Source organism: Puma concolor, chromosome D2 (assembly GCF_028749965.1).
Source record: "Puma concolor isolate L17-30 chromosome D2, mPumCon1.1.hap2, whole genome shotgun sequence".
Classification (NCBI taxonomy): Eukaryota; Metazoa; Chordata; class Mammalia; order Carnivora; family Felidae; genus Puma; species Puma concolor.
Window position 1 is genome coordinate 3,161,912 of NC_141677.1, and position 27,057 is coordinate 3,188,968.

Here is a 27,057-nt window from a genome sequence, read left to right on the forward strand (position 1 = left end):
TTCATTTTTCTTTTCGGCTTCTTTGAGTTCTCATTTCATTCTTCAACCTCTTCACTTTTATTCAGGTCCTTGTTTCAAACTGAAATTATGTTGAATTTTTATGTGTATTTGTTATTTTCTGTCACACCCAGCTTACTGAGATCTGTAGGTTATACTAACTCCTTTTATAATTGATCTACTTTTTTTCTATCTGTAATGGATAATTTTCATAGGAGTTAGACTGAATGTTTTCTCATGTCTTAGAGTTTTTGTTCAATCCCAGTACATGATGGTTACTTCTAGATTCCAAAGAATGGACAGTCTGTGCAGGATTTAATAATGAGTGGCCTGATAAACTCTGACTCCTCAACCTTCAGTGACCTCAATCAGCCATGCTCTGACGTGGAGAGAGCACTAGACGTTTGGGGAGGAATCCTGCAGAAAGGGAGTCATCCGCCTGAGTGAGAGCGCTTGCAGACTAAACTTACTTTCCACGCAGTGGCCAGGTTCAGAGTTGAGAGAAATTGGAGCCAGTTTCAAGGACAGAACGAGGAGCACTCTCCTGTTGCACTGCCCACACTTACAGGTGCCCTGTGCTACAGTGGGACCAGCATGGTGACAGAGTTGTGGGGAAGTCTTGGCGTGTGTCCTCAAGAGTTTGAAGGGGAAGCCGAACGTGGCCAGACCAGTCCTGGTGCCTGCCTCTTGCCTTCAACATCCTGAAGCGGTTTTGTGATGGCAGCACGAGGAAGGGACAGGGTGTCCTATGGCACATTCACATTTCGGATGAGGGCATATGTCACGAGGCCAAGTAGGTGCCACAGAAGATGTAAGGCACTTGTGCCCTCAGCCTGTATCTCCACAAAGGCAGTTGCTAGAAGTCGGCAGAAGAACAAATTGTCCATGGTAGACCATTTCCAGGTGGGGGTGGAATCCCCAATAACTCACAAATGCACTCTCTGACAGAAGCAGTGTCTGCTGGTCCTCTCAGGAGACCAAAGAGCAGATTAGTTAAGGAACATTCTGCTCATTTCTTTTGATTCTTTGTGCCCTAAATGTCCTGCTGCAAACCTGGGGAAGCCATAAACAGGAGGGAGAAGGTTTTGATTCACATTCAACTAGACCTTTTAGAACGTGAAAAGTAAGTCACATTTACCACAGTTAAATGTGTTTCTAGAACTTAAAAATTTGTCAGAGGATCTCTTGAAAATTCCTAGGTAGCTGGAGACTGGCTGGAGTTAACAAGGAGTGGGAAAGGGGGTGGCAGGGGCCGTGTCTGCAGGAGGAAATGGGAGGGGGAAAACCTTGGAGTTCAGACCCACCCGTACACCTGCTATATAGGAATTATGCAGACCTTGAACAGGGCCACTTTCTTCTGTAGTTGTGTTTCCTTCTCAAATATCTCAAAATTTTGTCAAGTATCTGTTGTCAGGCTCCTAAGTGGCTCAGTCAGTTAAGCATCCGACTTCAGCTCAGGTCCTGATATCCCATTTGTGGGTTTGAACCCCATGTCAGGCTCTGTGGCTGACAGCTCGGAGCCTGGAGCCTGCTTTGGATTCTGTGTCTCCATCTCTCTCTGACCCCCACCCCTCCCCCCCACTCACAATCTGTTTCTCTCTCAAAACTAAATACATGTTAAAATTATTTTTAAAAATCGTTGTCAACATTATTTGAATGTTGTTGATCTTGTTTCTCATATAGTAGGGATAATTTGTCTCTCTCTCTCTCTCTCTCTCTATATATATATATATACATACACATATGTATACACATATATATATACATACATACACATATATTTATACATAGTTATATTTACTTATGTAATATTTATTTATTTGGTCCAGTATATATAGTAAAAGTACACTCTGAGTTTCCTTCCAATATATGGCAAACAATGAGGATCTAAATTCATGAGGTATGTGCTTTTTAATGAAAGTTCTAAGATAGTTAAAGGGTAATGAGAAACCTACAGAATACAGTACCCTCAACCATCGATTGAACATGACTTTTATTGCATTCATCTATCCAGGCTAAAATAAATCTCCATTTTTCTTAAACATGCTGTTTATTTTCAGGAGCAGATTGCTCTATCTGTCTGACGTGTGTGTGTGTGTGTGTGTGTGTGTGTGTGTGTGTGTGTGCGCGCGCGCGCGCGCGCGCGCGCGCACGCATTTGCGTTTTGCTGCTGTTAAATTTTTATGGTTTATAGAGTTGAACACTGCTTTGGGAGAGTTTCTTCCATAGAATTCAGGGAATAGATATAGAACTACTTGATTGTCATTTCCAAATTAGTTATAGAGAGAACACAATAATTTTTAGATAAAAGAAATTAAAATTTGCTTCTATGCTAAATATGAACATATGTGGCTCACAAGGAGGTCCAAACAATACTAACGAAGGAGATGCGCTTATTCTCTGTAGCTTATTTGTTCTCCTTCCCCCTGTTGCTGTTTGTCAACTAACCCAGGAATTTCCCTGAAAGGATTATGAAACAGATACGTAGACGTGCAGGGAAATGTTAGGTCCCTAGAGCAGAAGACTAATGGGCTGAAAAATGGAAATCAGTACTGCAGAAGGACGGTTGGGTTGTTGGGAGGCACACGAGAGAAAACAAGGCAGGGGAGGACGCTTTCTGTAGTTGTTCAGCAAGATAACACGGAGACAGTGCTCTCCCCAAAATCGAGATAATAAACCCATACCTTTTCCAGTGCTCACTGTCTGTTCCCTGAGTTTGCTAAAGAAAAAAAATAAGAAAAAGATTAATCCATAAAACCTCATTCCTTATTCCATCTGCTTACTCTCAGTGCCTTAAGGCATTTTACTTTTTTTTATTCTCTGTGTTTCTTTATCTAGTAAGTGGGAAGGCGTTACTTCTGAGCAGACCCACCAAGTGCTTAGAAACCTATAACTGACATAACGTATGCAGGAATTTGCAAGTTAAAAATCGTTGTGTATAGCATTGTCCCTTCCATTTTCACTCACCCCATGCCCTTCCTCCGCCAGCCCCCCTGGCCCCGGAGCCTTGTTTCAGACCCATCAGAGAGCGTCTGCTGAGGCCAGACCAGGTGGCACACATACAGTGCAGCGAGCTTGAATGTGTAAGGTGTGCTGGGGTAGAACACCCGCGAATCAAACTCAGAAGAAAATGGAGAGAACCAGTGAGAGTTGTCCTTTGCATATGGATTTTCACAACAGTAACAAGTATAAAAAACAAACAAACAAAAACCCTCAAAGGCTTGTTTGCTTTAGATTTGAGAACATACGGCCTATTGACTAATTCTATGCAGAATTCCATGGTCTTAATTTCCCCTTGAATGGCCATTTTATAAACCAAGCAGCACATTTTAATCACCCCATGGTCTCCTAGCTCCATCCACTACCTGGCCCACCAAGCCCAGTGTAACCCCTCTCCTCTACGAGACAGGTAGGAGTCAGATCTGGAATCAGAGCTTACATCCAGATAATAAATAAGGACATAGACCTTATTTGCATCCTTTATGAACGGGGGGTGGTATTTTTCACTCACTAGTCCATGTATTAGTGTGTGAGTTCCTTTTATAATGAAGTGGTAAATTTCTTAGCTGAGATTACACAATATTGGAATAATTATTAAGGAGTGCATTGTAATAAAAAGTGTCTTTGGGGCGCCTGGGTGGCGCAGTCGGTTAAGCGTCCGACTTCAGCCAGGTCACGATCTCGCGGTCCGTGAGTTCGAGCCCCGCGTCGGGCTCTGGGCTGATGGCTCAGAGCCTGGAGCCTGTTTCCGATTCTGTGTCTCCCTCTCTCTCTGCCCCTCCCCCGTTCATGCTCTGTCTCTCTCTCTGTCCCAAAAATAAATAAACATTGAAAAAAAAATTTTTTTTTTAAAAAGTGTCTTTTACCAGGTTTGAAATAAACTATTTTTAACTGACTCATATTAAAAATATAGATCCACCAAATATTCCTAATCAGGCCCAGAGACAAATAATTATGAAAATACATAGCAATTACGTGAAGTCTAGTTAACTATATTTCCCAATCTAGTCTTCAATTTTTCTAAGAAGAAGGCATTTCAGCGCTAGGGTCAGATTAGCACCAGGTTCCTTTCTTCAAGGGGAGTGTGTACAAAGACATGGCATTGAAAACAGAAGAAAGTGTAACACAAAGAAAGCATTTATATTGTGTATAAAGCATCTTTTTTTTGATATTTTGACGATGGATTTTTCCCCTGTGCTCTATTCTGACAGTCACTATTTCAGGTGCTTCAGATCTGCATTTCTATCACCCTCTTGACACCCCAAGACTCAAAATGTCCTAATTGGTCAAGTTAAGGAAGAACCCAAAGATTAAATGTTTCAGATATTAAGATATCAGTTATAAAGCCTGTTTTTTTAAAAAAAAGAATATGTAATTAAAACAGCTTTGATAAATAGTTTTTACCTCCTCAAGACTACTCTTTTGGTAGAGACTTATTTTAATCTCCATGTTGACAAGAATTCTGATGCCCTATTCAGACTCAGACCCCATCAGACGTTCTTGAAACAGTCTTTGTTTACTTTCTGTGGCTCTCTGTTTCAGTTTACTGACGTGAAAATGAAATGACCAGTAGATCCCTGTTTCAGTGCTGACTGAGTTAGAACACGTAAGGTGCTGAGAAGCGTGTCAGTATACAGTTACAGACACAGTGAGTAGCATCGCTTAGTAGTGATGCCCTCTTGCCACTTTGGGACAATAAAACCTACATCTGTGCAAAGATCATTTTATAAATGGGACTCAATCTTCACATTAGTTTTGACCATTCAAACCGTTTCAGCTCACAATTTCTTCACACCCAAAACTCCTGTGACACCAAGTTAGACATGATTTTCAGTAGGCATACAGTTAAGTCTAATAAGCTCCAAGACATTATGAGTAAGGATTATGAGTAACTTATTCTGTGAATGTTCTGCAAAATGAGCAAACATTTCTAACAAATTTTAACTTGATAAACTAGCGATGTCTTCCAATATGAGTAGTACATGATGCCCAATGTCACATGATCACAACTAAGCCAATGGTTCTTGAAACTCGTGTTGATATAAAGTGCTTTGGATTTCAAGCATGTTTCTGAAATGCATTATGCTCGCAAACCAAGGTTTTACTGTAAGTGGTTTCAGATAGGTGTCCACATAAATAGCTACTCAGGATAAGGGGGAAATGTTGCATATTTGGTAAATAATGGATTTTATTTAGCATCTATTTAGTTAGAGTGATTTTTCCTCCCTTGTCCTCTGAAGAAACCATTTAAGAAGTTGAGGCAGCTAATAATATACCCAGTTGCCGGATATATTGCCAAATTTTGGAGTCTATTGTTTCGGTGTTTGTTTGTTTGTTTTTCGATGTCAGGCATTTTGAAAATCGTTTTCAGTTCAAGGCAAAAGACAGAAAGCTGGTTTTGTGAACCAGGGAGGGGTTTGCTGAAAGCACATGGCCACGTTTATGAAGGCGGTGCTTTGTGTTTGTAGCCTCCCTCCCCACCTGATGCAGGGGATGGTGTGTGTGTCCACAACACGACCTGCAGCTGATTTTGTCCAGCACATGGCTGGATGCTCTTGGGTTGATGTTTGCCGATTTGAGTTCTTCTCTTTTAGAAATTCCCCTATCCTTTGCTGTGGGTGCCTGTCCACTCTGCAGGGTATGCACAGCAGTGTACCCTCGATGCCCCAGTGGGAGGGAAGAGATCTTGTTCCAAACAAAGATTATGCATTTTTGTGATGGCTAGAAAAATGCATGAATTTTCCCAGGAACAACAAAATTCCTTTTTAGGGATTCCCTCCTCAATTTAGAGCCCATGTTTACTAGCCAGAAGGGAGAAGAGAGGCCTTGTTAAAATTTTCCATGTCTTAAGTCAAGACGTTATGGGTTTTGACAATATTGTTCTCTGGTCCACTGTTAATAACCATTCTCTGTGGATCAAGTGGTAATCCATTTCTTCTAGTGCAAACCAGGGTTGGGGAAGGGGGTCCCGGTAGACACAGAGGTGTGCACTTTAATATCTTCAATTATTAGACTACCATACTTTGTGTTTTTTCCACAAATGATAAGCAATTTTGAACTCAGGCTTGTAATAGATTATCTACTTCATCATAAAGACATACGTGGTAAATACCATTAATGATATCCAAAGCTTAATAAGTACTTAATAAATATATTTCTTTTATGTTTGGGAAGCAAAATGTATATGAGCTTTCCCTTTTTCCTTATAGCATATTTGGTGTGTAGGTTAAAGAAAGGCAGAAGTAGCATAAAAGGTGAAAACATATATAAATATCAGTTAAATAAACTTCCTGTGTGTGTTTAAAATTTTAATGAGTTCTTTAAGAATTTCCAGATCTATAATGGCCCTTGGACTGTAACTTCTCAAATCATTTCTTATTGGTATGTATGCCTTAACTCTTTAATATTTCAGAGAACCATGCTGTTAAGTTCTATGTTTTTTTTAATATTTTCTTTTCTTTAGAATATTTATTTTGTTCATTAATAAATTGTGTTTTCTGAGTAGTAAACCAAATATATTATATATAAAGGTCACTGCTTTGGCTTCCATTATAATATCTAACTTCGTTATAAGCCAGGCTGACTTTACTCTTTTAAGTTTGCAAAATAATAATAATAATAATAATAATAATAATTCAGTCAACAACCGTCATTAAATCTGGATGTGTGTTCTTTCTGGTTAGTGTTCTAGTTCATTCTTATGACCGACTTGCCTTTCCTTCACTGTATCTGCTGTACCGAATTCTAATACCCTCTTTCTGCTTTGTGTCTGTTTGTAGCTTCTAGGTTGCCTCGGGTTAGAAAATCAGAAAAATGAACTTGGGAGAGTTGCATGATACACAGGGTTAATGAGACCAGAATAGAGGTCTGAAATAAAGAATGCTCTAGGCTTTCAGTAGGTATTTCCTTTTATTTATTTATTTATTTTTACTTTATTGCCAAACTTTATTATTTATATTTTTAATTTAAATTCCAATTAGTTAACATGCATTGTCTTAGTAAATTCTGGTGTAGAATATAGTGATTCAACACTTCCCTCCATCACCCCTTGCTCACCATGGCAAGTGTGCTCATGAATCCCCATCACCTGTTTCACACATCCCCCCACTTCCTCTCTGGTGAACATTAGGGAAGAGTCCATTTCTTGGTTTCTCTCTCTCTCTCTCTCTCTCTCTCTCTCTCTCTTGTTTTTCCCTTTGCTCATTTGTTTCTTAAATTCCTCATGAGTGAAATCATGTTATTTGTCTTTCTCTGACTTATTTCTCTTATCATACTCTCCAGCTCCATCCATGTTCTTGCAAATGGCAGGATTTCAACAGATCTTTCTTGACCACCTACCTTGGTATCTGTCCTCTGTAGCTTCTGTACAGTTCGGGCAACATGGCAGCTACTCACAATACTGACCAGCCCCAGAGGTGCCAGGAGACTGAACTTAATCTAGGTTGTGTGGTGAAGCTTCCTTACAGAAGGAACATTTTAGCTGAGATCAAACAAATAAATAAAATTAGCTAGAAGAAGAACAGTGGGGAAAGCAAATCGCAGGCAGATGGCATCATAGATAAAGGCTTCACAGTATGTAGCAATCTGTTAAGAAGGTGGGTGCGGCTGGGTCATGGGGGGCCAAGAGACATATGGTGTGAGACAGAGCTGGAGAAATAGGAAAGAAGTGACATGAGTTACTCAAGAATTTATAGTCCATGGTAAAGATTTTATATTTAATACTAAAATCATCAAGGAATCTTAAAGAGTTCTCAAAAGGCATATAAATTTTAAAAAGGAGAGGGTCAGGGGCACCTGCATGGCTCAGTTGGTTAAGCAACAGACTCTTGATTACAGCTCAGGTCATGATCTCACAGTTTGTGAGTTCAAGCCCCACGTCAGGCTCCTACCTGACCACATTAGCACAGGGCCTACTTTGGATTCTCTATCTCCCTCCCTCTCTCTGCCCCTCCCCTGCTCTCTCTCTGTCAAAATAAATAGACTTTTTTTTAAAAGGAGAGGGGCAGCAAATAAATACATATATTGTTTCTCCCTGGTCCCTCTCCTAGATCCAGTGCTTGTATTGAGGGTAGTTTTAATTGTTCACATCAATTTTGTCCTAATAAAAATCAGATGTGTTCTCAAGAGCCCTGTCCACAGCCACAGCATCCCAAGCAATACCAATTGATTGCAGTGGTTAACAGGAAGAAATGTGTTTTCTGTCTTTGACCTAAAAGAGTGAAACGTGACAAAATTGTGGCGTGTGTGTGTGTGTGTGTGTGTGTGTGTGTGAGAGAGAGAGAGAGAGAGAGAGAGAGAGAGAGAGAGAGAGAGAGAGGAGACAAGTGATCCTTTTCACCTGTTGTTAACTCCAGAACTTTTTTCTAGAGACAGAAGTTGTCAGAGGCTGATCGTAGATAAGTAAGACAGTCCGGTACACGTTTGTCAGGTGCACATGTGTGTGTGTAAAATTGCACACTGCACTGTCTTTATTAGTTTATTTCTTACTCCATTTTTAAGAAAGGAGAAATAGGGGCGCCTGGGTGGCGCAGTCGGTTAAGCGTCCGACCTCAGCCAGGTCATGATCTCGCAGTCCGTGAGTTCGAGCCCCGCGTCGGGCTCTGGGCTGATGGCTCAGAGCCTGGAGCCTGTTTCCGATTTTGTGTCTCCCTCTCTCTCTGCCCCTCGCCCATTCATGCTCTGTCTCTCTCTGTCCCAAAAATAAATAAACGTTGAAAAAAAAAATTTAAAAAAAAAAGAAAGGAGAAATAAAATTTGATGAGTAAAGCTTACAGCATCAGTGTTTGTGTTATAAGGTATAATGAAGGCTATTTAAAAAAGCGCAATAGATATTAGTCAATATAAATAAATGTATAAAAATATTTTCATGTGAGTTGTCTTGAAAGATACTCCCATCTTACACTGAATTCCTTTGAAATCGTCTCTGAGATAATATGTGCAAATGTTTACTGGAATGTTCTTGGAATACGCACCTGTAAGGAAGTGAGGCAGGCAGAGCGGGGCAGAAGGGATGCTCACCAGCAATGTGGATGCGACCTTAATGAGGCTGCTAGGTTTAGAAAAACAAAAACGAAACAAACAAACAGGATGTCTAATTGAATTAGCATTTTAGATACACAATTCAGAATGTTTAGTGTGAGTAATTCCCAAATACTCCATGGGGCATACTTACATTTAGAAGTTATTGGGGCGCCTCGGTGGCTCAACTGGCTAAGTGTCTGACTCTTGATTTTGGCTCAGGTCATGATCTCACAGTTCATGGGATCTGGCCCCATGTCGGGCTCTGTACTGACAGCCTGGAGCCTGCTGGGGATTCTCTCTCCCTCTCTCTCTCTGCCCCTGCCCCAGGCACTCTCTCAAAAATAAATAAATTAATGAAATAAAATAACATAATAAAATAAAAAAAAATTCTTTGTTGTTTACCTGAAATTCAAATTCACCTGGGGATGCTGTGTTTTATCTGGGAGCCCTACCCTGAGTCCTCAGCCACTCCTACGGCGCCCATCAGATTTGTCCCAAATCCAGATGAAAGGGGTATGCGTTTGTTTGTATTCCTACATTAGCAGGTCGTGGGCCAACGGCCAACCTCCTGAACCTTGGGCAGGTTAGTTCCTCTTAGGTGCCTCAGGACACTTCTTAGTGAAGAGTACAGATGTGAACAGTGGATAGCTTGTTCGTGCTAAGCTCATGAAATGGGTGTGTTCACATGAAGAGAGTGTTTGGGTGGTCAATCACATTATCTACTGAAGTAACCGCTCTTTTGTCAGTGTCCATAGTGATGGGGAGGTAATGTTTCCATCTTGGCTTTGTTTGCTTGTTTTGTGGTTTCGAGTTTGTTCTTTAAACAGTCAATTTTCCAGTTTTGTGTCTGTTCCAGAGAATTGAGGATTTGTAGCTACAAATGGCTATTACAGTATAGAAGGAGGAAAATTTATGCTGATTTGCTTGGCGGATTTCCTCTCTTTAGCTTTTACCAAGGCAGGAAAAAGTAACGAAAATGTATGTATACATTTATATAGTTTTGGTCGATTGGATTTCTTGGTGAAAGTAAAAGACACTATAACTACTGCTCGTTTTATCATGAAAGAGAAAAGAGAAATATAAAATTCAGTATTTGTGGCACGAAAATAATTTTAAATGACCCCAGACTGTTTGTGACGTAAGTGACTTAATTTGACATCCCCCTAGAAGTAAGAGAGGACAAGTCTGAAAAAGATACAAAGAGTGGCGTACTTAAGAAAAACAAAACGAAAACAGCAGGTGATAACCATGGGCTGCACTGGACCGTCCATAAAGTGAACACCCAGGTTTGATGAGATATTATAGCAACAAATCTCTAATTTTATAAAAATACTAGTTTTTGTAAAACCTTATTTATTCTTATATGGCTATTAAATTTAAAAGATGGAACTTTCTACAATTTTCTATTTAGTCAAATATTAGATTAAGCAAAGCACGTTGCACAAGCTCAACAAAGGTGGCTTTTGCTGTTTCTTATATTGTCATTACAGTCATGTGGAAAAACTACTACTTTAAACACTCTGTAATCTCTTACTGTGTCTTATCAAGTTAAAGTATCTGAAAGCAGCTATGTTTTGATACTGAACATAAAAGAATTGCCCTAAAGCAGGAAAAGTGAATTCAAAGTCCGCATCCTCCAGGCCCACCAGACCGATGATACAGAAGACCATGGGATTATGGTGAAGACCCAATGTGAAGATATTCTAATTTAATTATAAAAATAAGAATCTACTTCAAGAGTTGCCAAATTTGAGTCAAGACAAGCGGTGGATCTGTTTACACCTCTTGAAAGGGAGACCATCGGAGACCTGTATTCATTACCGGTTTGGAGATGTGGCATGTAAAACCTGGTTAAAGCCATCACAAGATGTGGAGATGTCCTAGATAGCATTTCCTTGCAAGAGACAGGAACTCACTGAAGTTTTCCTTAATAAAGCAGAGGTCAACCGAGAGGATGAAAGAATTTCTTGGACTCCTGGAAAATGGAGAATGATTAGATGGGTGCCCACTCCTTCCTATTTCTGAGTCTTCAGGTTTCTGGTCTCTGTCCATCTGTCCATGTCCTGTCTGAGGCTTGACCCCTGTGTGGGGCTCTTAGGAGTGAGTCCCCTTAAGTTGGTCCGTGGCTTTGGGTTGCTATGATACCACTTCCGGTCCCATGCTGGTGGATCCTGGTTTAAATGCCTACAATTAACACACCAGATTATCCCATCTCCTGAGTCAAACTGTTGAGAAAAAGTCCGCTTGCTCTGCTTCCCTTTGCATCCAGCTTCCATTCCTATCTTATCATCAGAGCTGTCACCAGGGAGCAAGTTCCCGTGAAACAAACTGGACCTGCTCTAAGTCATCACGTGCTTCATCACAATGGTGATTAAGATATTTAAAGGCTGCATGTGCTGGAAAGATTACGACATCCGCTCATTATGTAATTCAAAACCAAAATATTTTGCAACTATAAATCACTCCCTTGCTGAAGCTAAATAGCTAATTCCTGTCTCAAAGTCCTGGATAATACTGTGAAAGTTGGGCCTCTTTAACTTCCTGTATGTCTGTACATCTAGGGCCCTACATGTAGAAGTGAATCCCAGCCTGCTCACAGGAGGCCCACACAGGCCGGTCACTTGTTCAGGCCTAATTTCATTCTATCTCTCAACCTCCATCAATGTTCCTAAAGAGAGGCCATCCCTGTACGGACAGAGAACACAGATTCTAGGTGTGTCCTTCCCTAATGGTAAGGTGGGAATAGCTTCCTTGAGCAGAGAAGATCCAAGTATAAAGTGAGCACTTGCTGCACTCTGTTCTCTTCAGACTGAGCCTCCAACAGGCTCAGACTGCATGACTGCCTCACTAGGGCCAAAGTTACCGTATACGGTCCGTGCCTTTCCTGGCTGCCTTCATCCAGACCCTCTTTCTATTTCCCCGCCAACATTTCTCTACTTCTTCCCACTCTGCCTTTTCTCTCCTCCTACCTCCTGATGTTGGCAAGTTAAGTTAAAGTCCGATCCCTAATTCATTCCAAGGGAACGATGGGTAGGAGTAAGGGGATAGTAGTAGGTAAATGTGCAACTGTGCTGTCCTGCTTTTCCCTTTCCTGAGCTGGGAATCGTCCGCGCACCTAGTAACCAACGGAAATGTATGCAGTTTCTCCTGGTGATCTGGTGGCAGGGTGGCCCCTGGCCTGTGTGACTCCAATCCTGAACTTGCAAATATTGCCTGCTGAATCAGACACTACAAAAGAATGTTGACCTGCTGCTACAGAAGTTGGAAGAGTCACAGGCCACCACCTTAGAAAATATGCAGAGAAGAAACCTCAGGCTTAGAGGGAAAATGGCTGTAAGGAGACCAAACAGAGAAGACTTATGGAGTACAGCAGGATCGAGAAGGAGGAAGTTAGGCAGATGGGATCTGTGTCCCTAAGTTTCCTATGGTTCTCAATTACTCCATGCTACCGTTTAATGAAAATCCCCACTGTTTGTGGACATAGAAGGCAGACGATAAACTCTTTATAGACCATGAGCACATGTGCAGATGCACAGAACGTGAAGTGTCTGTTGCTCTGACTGGCAGAGGCAAGATAAGTCTGGAAGGTAAGGCTATGCTCCTCCAGTGACGCTAGTCAAATCCAACCGGAGGGTTTGATGTGATCTTCGAGTGGTTACTATAAATCTCTATCTCTCAGCCGGGAGGCAGTTTGACTTTCTAGGGGATATTTGGCAAAGTCTGGAGGCATTCGTGATGGTCAGAAATCAGGAGGAGGGCATATTAGCATCTAGAGGCCAGAGGTGCGCTAAACATCCTGCAATGCAAACAGCCCCCTCGTAATGAAGTCTCCTGGCCCCAAATGCCAATAATGCCACTGCTGGTGAGCCATGCTCTAAATTGTCTCTACTTCCTTAACCAATAATGTGTGTGACGTGACACGTGTAATTGACAGTAAACAGTATTTTACTGGACATTTACCAGGTGTCCTTCTGAGAATGTCACATACACTAGGTCAGTGCATGCTCACAACGGTATAAATTAGGTCACACTGTCATGCTCATGTTACAGACGTGCAGATTGAGACACAGAAGAGGCAACATGCTGAGGAGGACGTAGCTAGCCCGTGATGGACCTGTGGGTCGTGCCAGGGAGCCTGGCTCCAGAATCCTGCTCTTAGCCAGTCTGGTGACAGGAGTCGCATTCTGTGTGTTGTCTCCCTTCACTTCTCTCCACGCTTTTGCAACCGTAAGAGAAGTACGTCTACAAATCTGGAGCTACGGAAGAACTCATGATTCTAGGAGCTTCTCAGAAAAGAGGAGCTTTATGCAGTGTGCAGGGCCCCACCACAGGTGCGCTAGGCTTTATCTGCAAAACTAAGTTTTGTGGGTTTTTTAGTGAAAAGATAACTCATTCATTGGTCATTCCCAAATCTGTGTTAACTCAGATTTATGAATAATCAGATTTTTTAAAGTTTATTCATTAATTTTGAGAGAGAACGAGTGAGAGAGTGAGCAGGGGAGGGGCAGAAAGAGAGGGGGCCCCTGAACAATAAAATTAAAAAAGAAAATATAGGAGTGTTTGTGTGGTTCAGTAGGTTGAACATCTGACTCTTGACTTCAGCTCAGGTCATGATCTCACATTTCATGAGTTTGATCCCCACGTTGAGCTCTGTGCTGACAGCGCAGAGCCTGCTTGGAATTCTCTCTCTCTCTGTCAATCTCTCTCTCGCTCTCTCTCTGTCCCCCTTCTCTCTCTCTCTCTGTGTCTCTGTCTGTCTTACTCTCTCTCTCTCTCTCTCAAAATAAATAAATCAACTTAAACAAAAAGAAAATATAGCCTCTAGCTCAAATCATTAAAGCTTTAATTGCTTAGGTCAAAGGTATAAGTAGGTGTGTTTATAAGACATTTTACACTAAGAGCCTAACATTTTACTCCTTTGTACTTTATTGGAATATATGCTCACTATTTTATTTTATAACATCCATGTGAAAGTTCAATAGTAAATGGAATTTATTTTATATACTCTAGTATATATATTTTATATTTTTATTTATATTATATTTTATATTATATTTTATATTATTATAAATATTATATTATTTATTATATTATATTATATATTATATTATAATATATAATATATTATATATATTATATTATATTATATTATATTAATATATTATAATTTATATAATATAATATTATATTATATTATTTTATATTTATATTATATTTTATTTATTTATATTATATTTATATTTATATTTTATATTTTATTTTATATACTCTAGTATATATATTTTATATACTCTAGTGTTTTAATATACACTAATGCCTAAATGATAATAGTAGCTATTTTTTGTATTATAACTTTCAGAGGCAAACTCTAGTCAGAATCCAAATATTGATTTCATGTTATTGAAAAGCTACAGTCAGAGACTTTTTAAAAAATATTTCACTTATGGTTTCATCCAATTGAAATCGTCTCATATTTTAGCTTATCATTTTTGGAATAGCATTCTGAATTTTTTAAGTAAAAACAAGAACATTATTTTTTTTCATGCGATGCTGGTGTTCAATGCTTCAATGATAATTCCTACAGATGTAATATTTAATAATAGACAACACCATTATTCAGTGAGGCACTAACTGCAATGGCAGAAAGTTAACTACAGGTACAGTAATAATGCAGCATGAGAAGCAAGGTGCTTCACATTTTATGACGTTCCACGTCCAGAGCAGAAGCCCATTAAATCCCAGGCCTACCCACGATCATATCTACGCCATTCTTTATTGGCACACTTGTGTCCCACTGGCGATATGTGAGCAGTGTCCATTTGAAAATATTTATGCACGGGGGCCCCTGGGTGGCTCATTCAGTTAACCGCACGACTCTCGATTTCGGCTCAGATCATGATCTCACCATTCATGGGTTCAAGCCCCACATCTGGTTCTGTGCTGATGGCACAGAGCCTCCTTGGGGTTTTCTGTCTCCTTCTCTCTGCCCCTTCTCTGTTGTGCGTACTCTCTCTTGCTCTCTCTCTCATGCACACACTCTTAAAAATAAATAAAAAACCTTAAGAAAATATTTCTGTGTATAATCTCTATTAGGAAAAGTGCACTGGTTTCTGCTGGTGCTGAGCATGTTAGGAAAGCCAGTGCACTCTTCTGAGATGGGCCTCCACCCTCCACCTGCCGTGGCCGCTGGGATGCAGGCCAGCATCGTTCCCTGCTGATGGGCACGTGGTGCTCTCTTACTGCCTCTCTCAGCTCGCATGCCTACTCCTTTGCTTCTGTCCTCCACACGCAGGCACAGTGGGCTCTGCAGGACCCAAGTCTGACCCCTGCACCCCTCTCCTGTGCTGGGTCACTCAGGAGCTCATTCACTCACTCAGGACGCCCATTCCTCCAACCCCATCACTTCAACTCTACTGGTTCACTCTTCTCCAGCAAAATGGCCTCTTTTTTGCTGTTCCTCAAATGTCTTGGGCTACTTCTTTTCTTAGGACTTTTTTTGTGAGATCAAAGTTTCTTTGTTTTTGTTGGTGTGGTTTGGCTTCTTTTACTTAATTCAAGTTAGTTAACATATAGTGTAATAATAGTTTCAGGAGTAGAACCCAGTGATTCATCACTTACGTGTAACACCCAGTGGTCATCCCAACAAGTGCCCTCCTTAATGCCCATCACCCAGTTAGTGTATCCCACACCTCTCTGCCAGCAACCCTCAGTTTTTTCTCTCTCTGCATTTAAGAGTCTCTATGGTTTGTCTCCCTCTCTGTTTTTATCTTATTTTTCCTTCCCTTCCCCTATGTTCAGCTGTTGTGTTTCTTAAATTCCACATATGAATGAAATCATATATTTCATTCTCTAACTTGGCATACCAAGCCTCCAGTTCTACCCACGTAGTTACAAATGGCAAGATTTCATTCTTTTTGATTGCCGAGTAACACTCCATTGTATATGTATACCACATCTTTATCCATTCATCCATCAATGGACATTTGGTCTCTTCATACTTTGGCTATTAATGATAGTGCTGCTATAAACATTGGGGTGCATGTGCCCCTTCAAAACAGCATACCTGTGTCCTTTGGATAAATACCTAATAGTGCAGTTTCTGGATAGTAGGGTAGATCTGTTTTGAGGAACCTGCATACTCTTTTCCAGAGTGGCTGCACCAGTTTGCATTCCCACCAGCAGTATTTTTATACTAGCTCTGCCCTCTGCCAGAAGCATTCTTCCTCCAGATCTCCTGGCCAAGCCCCCCGGAGGCTGCAGCTTACGTGAAATCCCTTTGGTATCTCTCAGAGAGTAGACATCCCATGACAGGAGGCTGTTTTATGAAGAACCCTTTTTTTTTTTAGTTTTGTCTTTTTCAGAAATAAAGTGTTATGATGGGCAACCTATTAAGTAAATAAAACATGACAGGAATGCTGTACCTGTCTTAATTTTACACCTTTTCTGCAAATAGCATTCTGTATACCCATCACCTGTTGTTTGCTCGAAACTTCTCAAGATTTCCATCTCAGCAATATGCATATTGAGTTTCTGCCTTCTGATGACAGTCTATTCAATGCCTTTTATTTTCTAACTCAGGGTGGTTTACTTGCACCTGTCATTCCCTTAGGTTCCTAGAGAAATAACTTCAAAGAGCCAGATTCTTTGTACCTCCTGAACACACCTTTGCTCTTTCCCTCCTAACAGCTGCAGGAGGGCTCTTCTGCATTTACTCTACCTCGCATTCCTTTTCCTCTTCCAGGGCTTTGTGGTAAAAACTTCACTTCTGCTCTGCCATCTGCTTTTACTATTTTTTTTTCTTTATTCATCCCCCAGTTGCCACTTCTACTGATTATCCCCAGCAGGATGAAGCATTTTTAGTCAAATTCTACTTAAAGGGAATGGATGGTTGGGGACAGATAACTGTACAGTGTTGGGTAGTATTTATTGGAAGGCAAATTCATTGAATTAGAAGAGAGAAACATACTACTGAACAGAATATCTGGAATCAGGAATTTGGCAAGGTATTTGGGGTAACACTTTTATAATGTAGAACAGGAATTTGTACTTAAATTTTTGAACTCTCAGGGTTGAGTTGAGCAAAGTAAACAGAGTTTGACCAAGTAAAACAATGAGTCTAGGGTCCACTGGGTGGCTCAGTCGGTTAAGCATCCAACTCTTGATTTTGGCTCCGGTCATAATCTCAGGGTTTATGGGTTCGAGCCCCACATCAGACTCTGCACTGAAAGCACAGAACCTGCATGCACAGACACAGACTCTCTCTGTTCTTTCTGCCCCTCACACTCTCTTTCTCTCGCTCTCAAAAAATAAATAAATTTAACAAAAAAACAATGAGTCTAGTTAAGAGAGTTCCGGCATCAGTCCTGTTTGCCCCATGTAAGGGCCCAGAAGCAGAAACAAAAGCAAATGAAGGAATTAGAAGTGGAGTAGCACTTACAGTTGTTGACTTTATATTGGGGAGACATGGAGAAGAGTTTGGGAGACATCTGTGTGCTGAACAAAGTCTGCTTTATGAAAAGGTTGGAGTTGGACTTCAGTTGTGAATGTGTGTGTGTGTGTACTCACACAGAGGTACACTCATGTGTATATTGCGTTTGAGTATGTACATACATCCACATGAAAGTACATGTATGCATAGTGTATGTATGTGTATGTGTACCCACGGAGTAGTACATGTATGCATATCATGTGTGTACATAAACCCACACGGAAATACATGCATGCATGTTGCATGTCTGTGTACATGTGTCCACACAGTAGTACATGTGTACATATTATGTGTGTACATACACCCACATGAAGCACCCACGTTTGAGTATGTACATGTACCCACGTGGATGCACGTGCATGCATATTACATGTATGTGTACATGCACCCACACAGAAGCACATACATGTGTGTGTATTATATGTGTGTTATATATGTCTAGAGTTCTAGATCCAGGTAAAGTGCCTTGATAAATGTAGGTTTTCCAATAATAGGCTCCAGTAATACTTACATTGTAGAGTTCTGCGTTTGAGTGCGTTAGAGACTGGGTAACCTGGGACCCAGAAGGAACTCATCTTGGACAAACAGGTAACCAACCATGACACTTACTTTTGTTCTTTGGTTACCAGCCACTCTCTGTTCTGAGCTCCTGTCTCCTTTACCAGCCATGTGCCTTCATCCCCAAACCTACTCTTCTGCTTACCTCCTGAGAGCTTTTCTTCACGCGTTTCCATCATGCCCCCAGGTCACTATTAAAGGTGAATAAACAAAAGTTTTGGCCCCAAAGAGTCGAAGAGTCGAATGGCCAGTGTGGTGTATTCCCCTGCTATCCCTCACTGAAGTGCAAATGGAAAACCAACAGCAGATTCAGCCCCACATTGCTACAAGCCAAAGGAGCCAACTCCCTTATTGCCGTTAGCTGAAGTAGAAGTCAGAGAGCAAGACAAATAATCGAGTCAAAGTAATGAGGGTAAACTGAGGATATGACCATGATGGACTCAATATTGGTCTCTCTGGTGAGTCTTATCCATTCAGCTAAGCTTCTGGTGTGAGTGCTGTGTGACAGGCATGTTCTCAGATGCTGGGAATCCAGAAGTGAATAAGACACAGTTCTTGTAATCAACACACCTACCGCCTAGTGTTGTATGAAGAGTATTAGTAGTTATCCAGAAATGCTCTGGCCATTATGGCAGCGACAGCCAGCACTTACCAGGTGGTATTCCAGACACAGTACAGGAGACAGACCTGTAGCTATGATATGATTTCCAGTGATCCCAGGATCACATTATTAGTGAATGATAGGGCTGTGAGTCAAAGCCAGCAGTCTGATGCTAGATCTTAAAGGCTCAATACTTTCTAAAATATGGGGCGCCTGGGTGGCGCAGTCGGTTAAGCGTCCGACTTCAGCCAGGTCACGATCTCGCGGTCCGGGAGTTCGAGCCCCGCGTCAGGCTCTGGGCTGATGGCTCGGAGCCTGGAGCCTGTTTCCGATTCTGTGTCTCCCTCTCTCTCTGCCCCTCCCCCGTTCATGCTCTGTCTCTCTCTGTCCCAAAAATAAATAAATGTTGAAAAAAAAAATTTAATAAAATATGATCTACAGCTTGGTCTTCTTATTGGTTTTTACAAGATCAGTGATACGACAGTTGTCCCTTGTATCTCTTTCAGTTTTGATTGTGTGAGTAAAATGATCCTGCACGTACAGTGGAAGCTGGTGTTTCAAATCCGCCAGAAGATAAAGCCTAGTTCATCAGTTTGTAAGTGTAATGGGCCCTGTATGTATTGGAATACAGGCATGCCTGTGGTTAAATATTCTATTATTAATGCCCCACTACCTGTGCAGACAGCATGGATCAACCTGGATCCTTTGAGTAACTTCCAGAGTCTTCCATAGTGCACACACATCCACACACACACGCGTGCACACACACACGTGCTCTTGGACCCTGTATACCATTTCTCTGTAAGTTCTACCACGTGTATGTAGAGCAGCGCTACTCTGGCTCGTTCTGTAATTGAAGCCTGCAGAGCCCAGCAAATCAGACCCTCGCTTCTACAACGCCAGCTCCGCCAGACTCATTATTTTCTCTCTTTGGCTCACAGTGGGACTGTCACTTCTGAAAGTCTCTGTTGCCTTTGCATTTCTAATAGAATCCTCACGAAAATTTACATTTTAGCCTCACTTGCAGGAACCTACCTTCAGGGTTTGAAGTAAAGGTAATCATATTATTGTATCTTCAGGAGGCTTCCTGCTTCCGTTTTCCTCAGAAATTTTGTAGATGATGAGTTTCTTCAAAAAGTGAACAGACTATGTGGAAATAGATAAAACAGGACTCTGAGTAATTTATTCCAAAAGAAAGGTGTTTCTGTGCAATTATTTACATAAATGCTAGCATTTCAAAAGCTTTTATAATACGTACAAGAATTATTAAATGCATCGAATATTTCCAGCTAAGTATTTTCTTTGAACACATGATTGCCTTTGAACGCTAGCTCCCAGAGCTGCACAGTCAGGCAAAGCCTAAAAGAGATAAATGAAAAGTCATGGCCAAATTCAAAGCCATGATCATTCTGCATCCCGACTTGCTTTGTTAAGAAAGGTAAGTCAGGGAGCTGTGATGTGCTTTAAGCAATCAAATGGAAAGACGAGACCAATTTTTCCCTCAGGATTGCGCACATATAGGCAAACATACCTGAATATGCAGGTAGAGATCTCTTCTTCACACCCATTCCTTCCCAGGCTTTCAGAGGCAGCACACTTTACGCCCTTATTATTAACCCATCCCTCTTCTCTTCCCTGCTCAACAGTGGAGATTGTGTCTACGTTCTATTTTGATAGATGCCTTTATGCGGGATGGTTATAGTTGTGGGATTCCCACAGGCGTGTGTGAAACTGGGTACGAGATGGGCGATGGTTTCAGGAAGACTAAAAAAGCAGTCGAACATGTTGTAAGTGGTGGTAGCCATAAATACTATCAGAGTATTTCGAGTATGAGGCTGCTCATGTCCCCAGCGGGGGCCAGCTACTCCTGAAATCAGGTACTTCGCCAGGATGACTGACTCTGTTCCGTATCACACGTTCCTTGGGAGAGAGCTTCCACCTCTAGTCGCTCATATCCGACAGAAAGATTTTGTGTGAAGTCTGTCATGTTGGTCCTTCCAGGGACCTTGGTTAGGAAAAAGCAGAAGTCATCCTGGCTACGTTAAACAGAAGGGGTTTGTTGAGTGATATAAATAGCTCACACATTGGAAGGGCAGAAGAGGCCGACTCTGTTTTGACCTTTCAGAAGCAAGTTACAAAATTACAACATAACAGGACTGCCGTAGGAACTTCCGCCTTGATGATTCGAAATCCTGAAGTCAGAAGGCTGCCTCCACAGTTGCTAACTGTACAAGCGCACATTTCAGCTGTGATCCAGACCTGCAGACACACGTGCCTGTCACCGGCTTTTCTTCTTATAATCCCTTCTGAACAATGTCTCGGGCAAGAAGCGTCTTGTCAGAGTAGCCTCACCACGCTCAGAATCCGAGCTACAACTCAGTCTTTTAAGTACGGTTTTTAGCTTCTCAGCGTATGCATTTCAGGAACATGCGCGAGAAGGCAGCTGGAATAAGGACCAGGTGAGCTTAGCCGCAGCGTCAGCTCCAGCTGTCACTGGCTGGCCTCTGTCTCTTCTACCTGATGTAAGTAGAGTCCAGGTGACATGCAACAGTGTGTTAGCCTTTGTGGAAATAACAGACTTCCTTTTCAAAACCACCTGGACTGTGATATTCATTAGGCAAATAATTAATGTGGAATGCATAAGCTTTGTTGTTACATCCATGATACCAGCACATACTTTAAAGAAATGGTATAATCTCCTTGTCACTCTGTATGTAGACATTAGTCAATGCTCATCTCTATGGTAGTACTCTTTTCATGTTTATTTCCTTATTTTGAAAGAGTATGCAAGTAGGGGAGGGGCAGAGAGAGAGGGAGGGAGAAAATCCCAAGCAGGCTACCGCTGTCAGCACGGAGCCTGACGCAAACATGAGATCACAACCTGAGCGGAAATCAAGAGTCAGAGGCTTAACTGATGGAGCCACCCAGGCGCTCCTATGATAATACTTTTAAGAGAGGGGATATCGCTGTTGTGGAAGAATATCATCATCTTGTAAACATCACTAAAACCTCTACATGGTGCATGTCCATATGTAAAGAAAACAAGCGTGCACGAGTTAGTTTTAGCATAGTTAGTTATGTTCTTAAATATACTGAGAGGTGCTGCTCAGAATTACCATTCAAGGAAGTAAGCTTTCTGTTTTCTTTGCCCCTTGGCTCCTTTTCTTTTGTAGAGATCAATCAATTACAATACAATACAATACAATACAATACAATACAATACAATACAATACAATAATGAAATTTCAAAAACTTGGAAGCTAATTTAAGGGCTCAGGAAAGAAAAATATAATCCTGGATCACTCGTTACCATCAGTGACGCAAGTGGATAACTGTAGTCTTATTTTTCTGTGAGATAAATCACCTTTGTAAATCTTTTTAGTAAGGTGAGAAGTTGGAAAGACCCAGCGTTCTAGAAAAATGATGTAACAAAATACTTTTCACTCAAGGAGTCTTACAACCCTGAATAGTGTCTGTGCAATGTGAATCAAATGCCGTGACGAACCCCCACCAGCTCATTACCTGGCTTCGACAGTGACCAAAGTTCTGCTATTTTTTTCACCTGTGTCTTCACCTTTTTCCCACCTCCCATGTGATTATTATGATAATAGCGATTTGAATTTAGATTTACTACATTGAAATGCACAAGGGTTAATTACACAATTTTGACCCTTATATACAGCTGTAACTGTAACGACAGCATGATTAAGATCTAGAACATCTGTGTTCCTCTCAGGCGTTCCCACCAGCCCTTTGCTGTCATCCCCACACCCCTCCCCAGGTAACCACTGATTCCCTTTCAATCACTATAGATTAATTTTGCCTCTTTAAGAATTTCATATCATTGGATATCAATAACTTCATATGGTTATTAGCCACTCACACGTCTTCCTTCATGAAATCTCTTTCAAATCTTTGGCCCGTTTACAAAGTTCTTTTCATATTGTTTGGTTGTATCTTTATTCCAGATACAAGTTTTTTGTTAGATACAGGTTTTGCAACTATTTCCTTCCAGTCTATGGTTTATGTAGAGATGTCGTTTGAAAAACAAAATTTTAAATTTTGAGAAAAGTCTAAATTTTTTTTTAATGATTGTTGCTAACGTGTCCTGCCTTAAAATTGTTGTCTCAATTCAGGCTATGAAGATACTCTCCTCTGTTTTCCTCTAAATGCCTTGTAGTTTTGACTTTTACACTTAGACCTTGATCCTTCTTACATGAATTTTTGTGTTCAGCAGGAGGTAGGGATTGAGGTTAAATTTTGTTTTTCTTACGGATACCCCGCTGCTCCAGCCATTCACTGAAAAGATTGTCTTTGCTCCACTAAATAAATTCCTTTGAAGTATTGTTGGAAAGGCAACTGAGGGTCTTCTTCTTGGCTCTGCTCCAGGCATTGCCAAACTATGACTCATGGCCTCAAACTAACAGCAATGGATACATATTTAAAGTGTTATCAAAAAAAAAAAAAAAGAAGAAGAAGAAGAAGAAGAAGAAGAAGAAGCAGTAACAGATATCTCAAATTTTAGGCCCACAGAGCCTAAAATATTTAATATTTGGCCCTTCACAAATTTGGGCAATCCTTGATCTAGCCTGTTCAAGTGATTTGTTTGTCTACCCTTTGCCAATCTCTCCTTATTTCTGTCCCTTTATGGTCCTTATTAAAGTCAGATACTGCAAGGCCTCTAGTTTTAGTCATCCTTGCCGAGACTGTTTTGTCTATTCTAGGTCATTTGTGTCCTCATGAAGATTTTTAAGTCAGATTATTAATTTCTATAAAAATTTGGCTGAGATTATAATTGAGATTTCATTGAATCTATAAATACGTGGGTTAAATTGCCATCTTAAGAATACTGATTTTTCCAAACTATGAACACAGCATATCTCCCTATTTGCATAGATTTTCATTACTTTATTTCAGCCACATTTGGGTGTTCCCAGGGCTGAGGTTGTACCGTTCTTTTGTTAAATGTGCTCCTAGGTTTCCTGTGCTTTGCGTGACGTTGTCAATGACATCTTTTTAGACGTTAATTTTCTATTTTTTCTGTTGATAAGATTTTCCTCATCATCTATGTTTGAGCATTTACCTTGTGACCTGAGACCACGTGTAGCTTCCTTATAAGTTCTAGTAGTTACTTTGATGATTTTGTAAGATTTGGCATATACACAATCATGCTGCTATAAACAGGAGCCATTTGTTCCTCATTAAATCCAATGTCTTCTGTTCTCTGCCTGTTGGCGCTGGGAGTGGGAAGACAAGGCTGTGGTCACCTTGCGGGTGTTAATTGTGGCTTTGTTTTGTTTTTTACATGTTGCTCATCAGATTGAGGAAGTTACCTTCCTCCTAGGTGCCGAATTTTTTAATAGTGACAGGTGTCTAATTTTGATAAATGAATATTCTATGTTGTTTGAGATTTTTTTTTCTCCTCCATTCTGTTAATAGGTTTTGATTTATTTTAGTTCTTAAACGAACCTTCCATTCCCAGTGTAAAAACCATGCAATGTATATCATCCATCATGTGTATTGGAATCATGCGCTTCACCAAGGTCACATGCTCCCACACAGAACTCAGAAGTACCCATGTTTACTTACAGGACCACTGTCAGGACAGCGTGTGTCACACCAATGTCCCCGATAGGCAGGGACAGAGGTGTAAGTGGGATCTTCAAGTACTCTGGACCCCCAGCACTTGTGGGTAAGAAGGGACTCAGGCTGAACTGAAGCATGTCACTTGCAAAATTCAGTCAGCAAGTATGTATCAAGCACCCATACTGCACAAGGCTTTACGCAAGGACGCAATTAGGAAAGAAATTAATGGCTGGCTACATGATCATTGGCAACGGTCCATACCTAAAAATTCAATGTTGCATTCTGAAATAAATTTGTTGTATCCTATGCATTTTCCTCTTCTCCTCTTCTTTCATTATCAGCCAATATCCAAATACATTGTTAGTTTTTTAACCCCTTTAACCACATAACTTGTTTTTTCATCCTATAATTGTGGTATAAAATATAACTTTCTGTTCAGGGCAGTGTTATTTCAAATATCATTCTATCACCATGTATAGAACTAAATCACCTATAATTTGTTGTAATTTGGCAACAGCAGATAAAAGACATTCATTTTTTTAATGTTTATTTATTTTTAGAGAGAGAGAGAGAGAGAGAGAGAGAGCGTGCGTGTGGGTCTGTGTAGGGAAGGGGCAGAGGGAGAGAGAGAACACCAAGCAGGCTCTGCGGTATCAGCACGGAGTGCGATGCGGGATTCACACCCATGAAGCGTGAGACCACGACCTGAGCTGAAATCAAGAGTCAGATGCTTAATGGACTGAGCCACCCAGGCACCCCACCATTTTCCTTTAAAAAAAAAAAAAAAAAAAACACGCACTTGTCTTAAGTTTTAAAAAGTTACTGAATTTTAGTCTGCATGAGAAGAAATGCACAATACTTGGTAACTTTTCATGAAATGTGCAAAACTTCGTAATCACTGCCAATTTCAGGAAGTACTGAATGCCCTGTACACATTCCTTCCAAGATGCTTACTCTTGCCTTCACAAGTAACCAGCCCCCTGATTTCTTGAGCTCTAAGATTATGTTTAACTCTACATTCATTTCTTTGCTGTATAAATCCCCCTGTATGATTATAAAAATGAATGTATCCGTTCTACTAAGGATGGCTGTGTCCAGTTTGGGACAAATATAAATAATGCTGCTATGAACATTCTTGTATGTGACTTTGGCTGTACATGACACTCATTTTGGTTGGGTACATATACCTGGCAATGTAATACATGTGTCACCAGATTTGCCTGTGTTCAACTCTAGGACTTAATGCCAAATTGTTTCTCATAATAATTTTACAAATTTACACTCTCATTAGTGTTATATAAGCGGACCGTTCCTGTCAGTACTTGCTATAAGTAGCCTTTTAAATGTTATTCATTTTCCTGGTGTTTGAATTATATGATTATGAATTTAGTTTGCATTTTTCTGATTTAAAAGATGAGCAGAGTGTCTTTCCACATATTTATCGACCTTGTAATATCTTCCTGTGGGATATGTCTATTAAGATCTTTTTCCCATTTTGTTAACTTCGTGGGTTTTTTTTTTTCTTTCATTCTTTCATTTTTCTTATTGAATGTTAATTCTTTATATGCTCTGGACACAAGACTTTCTCAGTTATGGATCATTCCATACACTGGTTTGGTATTTTTATTTTCATAATGCAGCCTTTTGATGGCATTATCAACCTTGGATAAATTCTTAATTTTATTGCAGTACATTTTTTCTATTCTTTTCTTTGGTTTAGTGGGTTTTGTTTTATGCTCAGGAAGCTCTCAACCTCTCCAAAGATCTTGAAAATATTTGCTTATCATCTAGAGGTGTTCTTTTTTTATCTTTCACATTTATGTTTATAATCTGTTCTTTGCTTTTGTGAGGTAGTAGTCAGATTTCATTTATTTTAAATACCCAGGTTGAAGTGGCTCAGCATTGCAAATCCCTTATGAGTGAGTCTCTATCTAAACTCTATTTTGTTCTCATTTACCATTTGCCAACCCCTGCCCCCAAGCCGTGCAGTCTCGATTGCTGTAGCTTTAGAATCCACATTGATACTTAGCACAGCAGATTTCCAATGTAGTTGGCTTCCCTCAAGCTGATCTTAGACATACTTGGCACCTTGAGATTTTATACAAATTTTATTTTTTTTAATTTTTTAAATGTTTATTTATGAGACAGAGAGAGACAGAGCATGAGTGGGGGAGGGGCAGAGAGAGAGGGAGACACAGAATCCAAAGCAGGCTCCAGGCTCTGAGCCTCCAGCACAGAGCCCGATGGGGGGCTAGAACCCACAAACCGTTAGATCATGACCTGAGCCGAAGTGGGTCGCTCAACCAACTGAGCCACGCAGGCACCCCTTAGACACAATCTAGACACACAAATCTTAGAATGCACTCTTTAATTTCTTCACAATTACTGGGACATTTGTGGGTAATATATTGAATGTATTGATTAATTTTAGAAAATTTTAACATTTTTCAGGGTTTCAATCCATTCATATGGCATATCTCTCCATTTCTTAGATTCATTTAATCTCTCTCATTCATGTTTTATTTATTCATTTATGGGTATTAAACATATTCTTTATATAGATTCTTAGGTATTTTTTTTTACCTTAGGTATGTTTTATTGCTATTAAGAGCAGCCTCCGTTTTAGCATCTTTTTTTTTTGTTGGTTGTTAGAATAGGAAGTTACCTTTTTTTACAAGCTACTTCTATATTTTGGTTCTATAAATCTTGTTTGAACACTGAAAACATAATTAACTTAAAATGCCTTTTTTTAACTGAAGATACCATGACTTCCTTATTTTTCTTGCCACAAATCTCTCATTTTTTT

At 40.4% G+C, this 27,057-nt stretch overlaps 1 protein-coding gene across 14 annotated transcripts in view; it reads left to right on the forward strand.

Moving 5' to 3' along the window:
- Positions 1 to 27,057, forward strand: part of PCDH15 (protocadherin related 15) — a 1,260,230-nt gene that overhangs the window by 664,743 nt on the left and 568,430 nt on the right. The window contains exon 1 of one of the 14 annotated variants that reach the window (XM_086679479.1): positions 19,161 to 19,260. The exons of the other annotated variants lie outside the window; for them this stretch is intronic. Coding sequence (XP_086535605.1) covers positions 19,191 to 19,260 — 70 coding nt within the window. The 5' untranslated portion in view covers positions 19,161 to 19,190. Of the gene's footprint in view, positions 1 to 19,160; positions 19,261 to 27,057 lie in introns of those variants that run through there. 14 annotated transcript variants of the gene reach the window in all.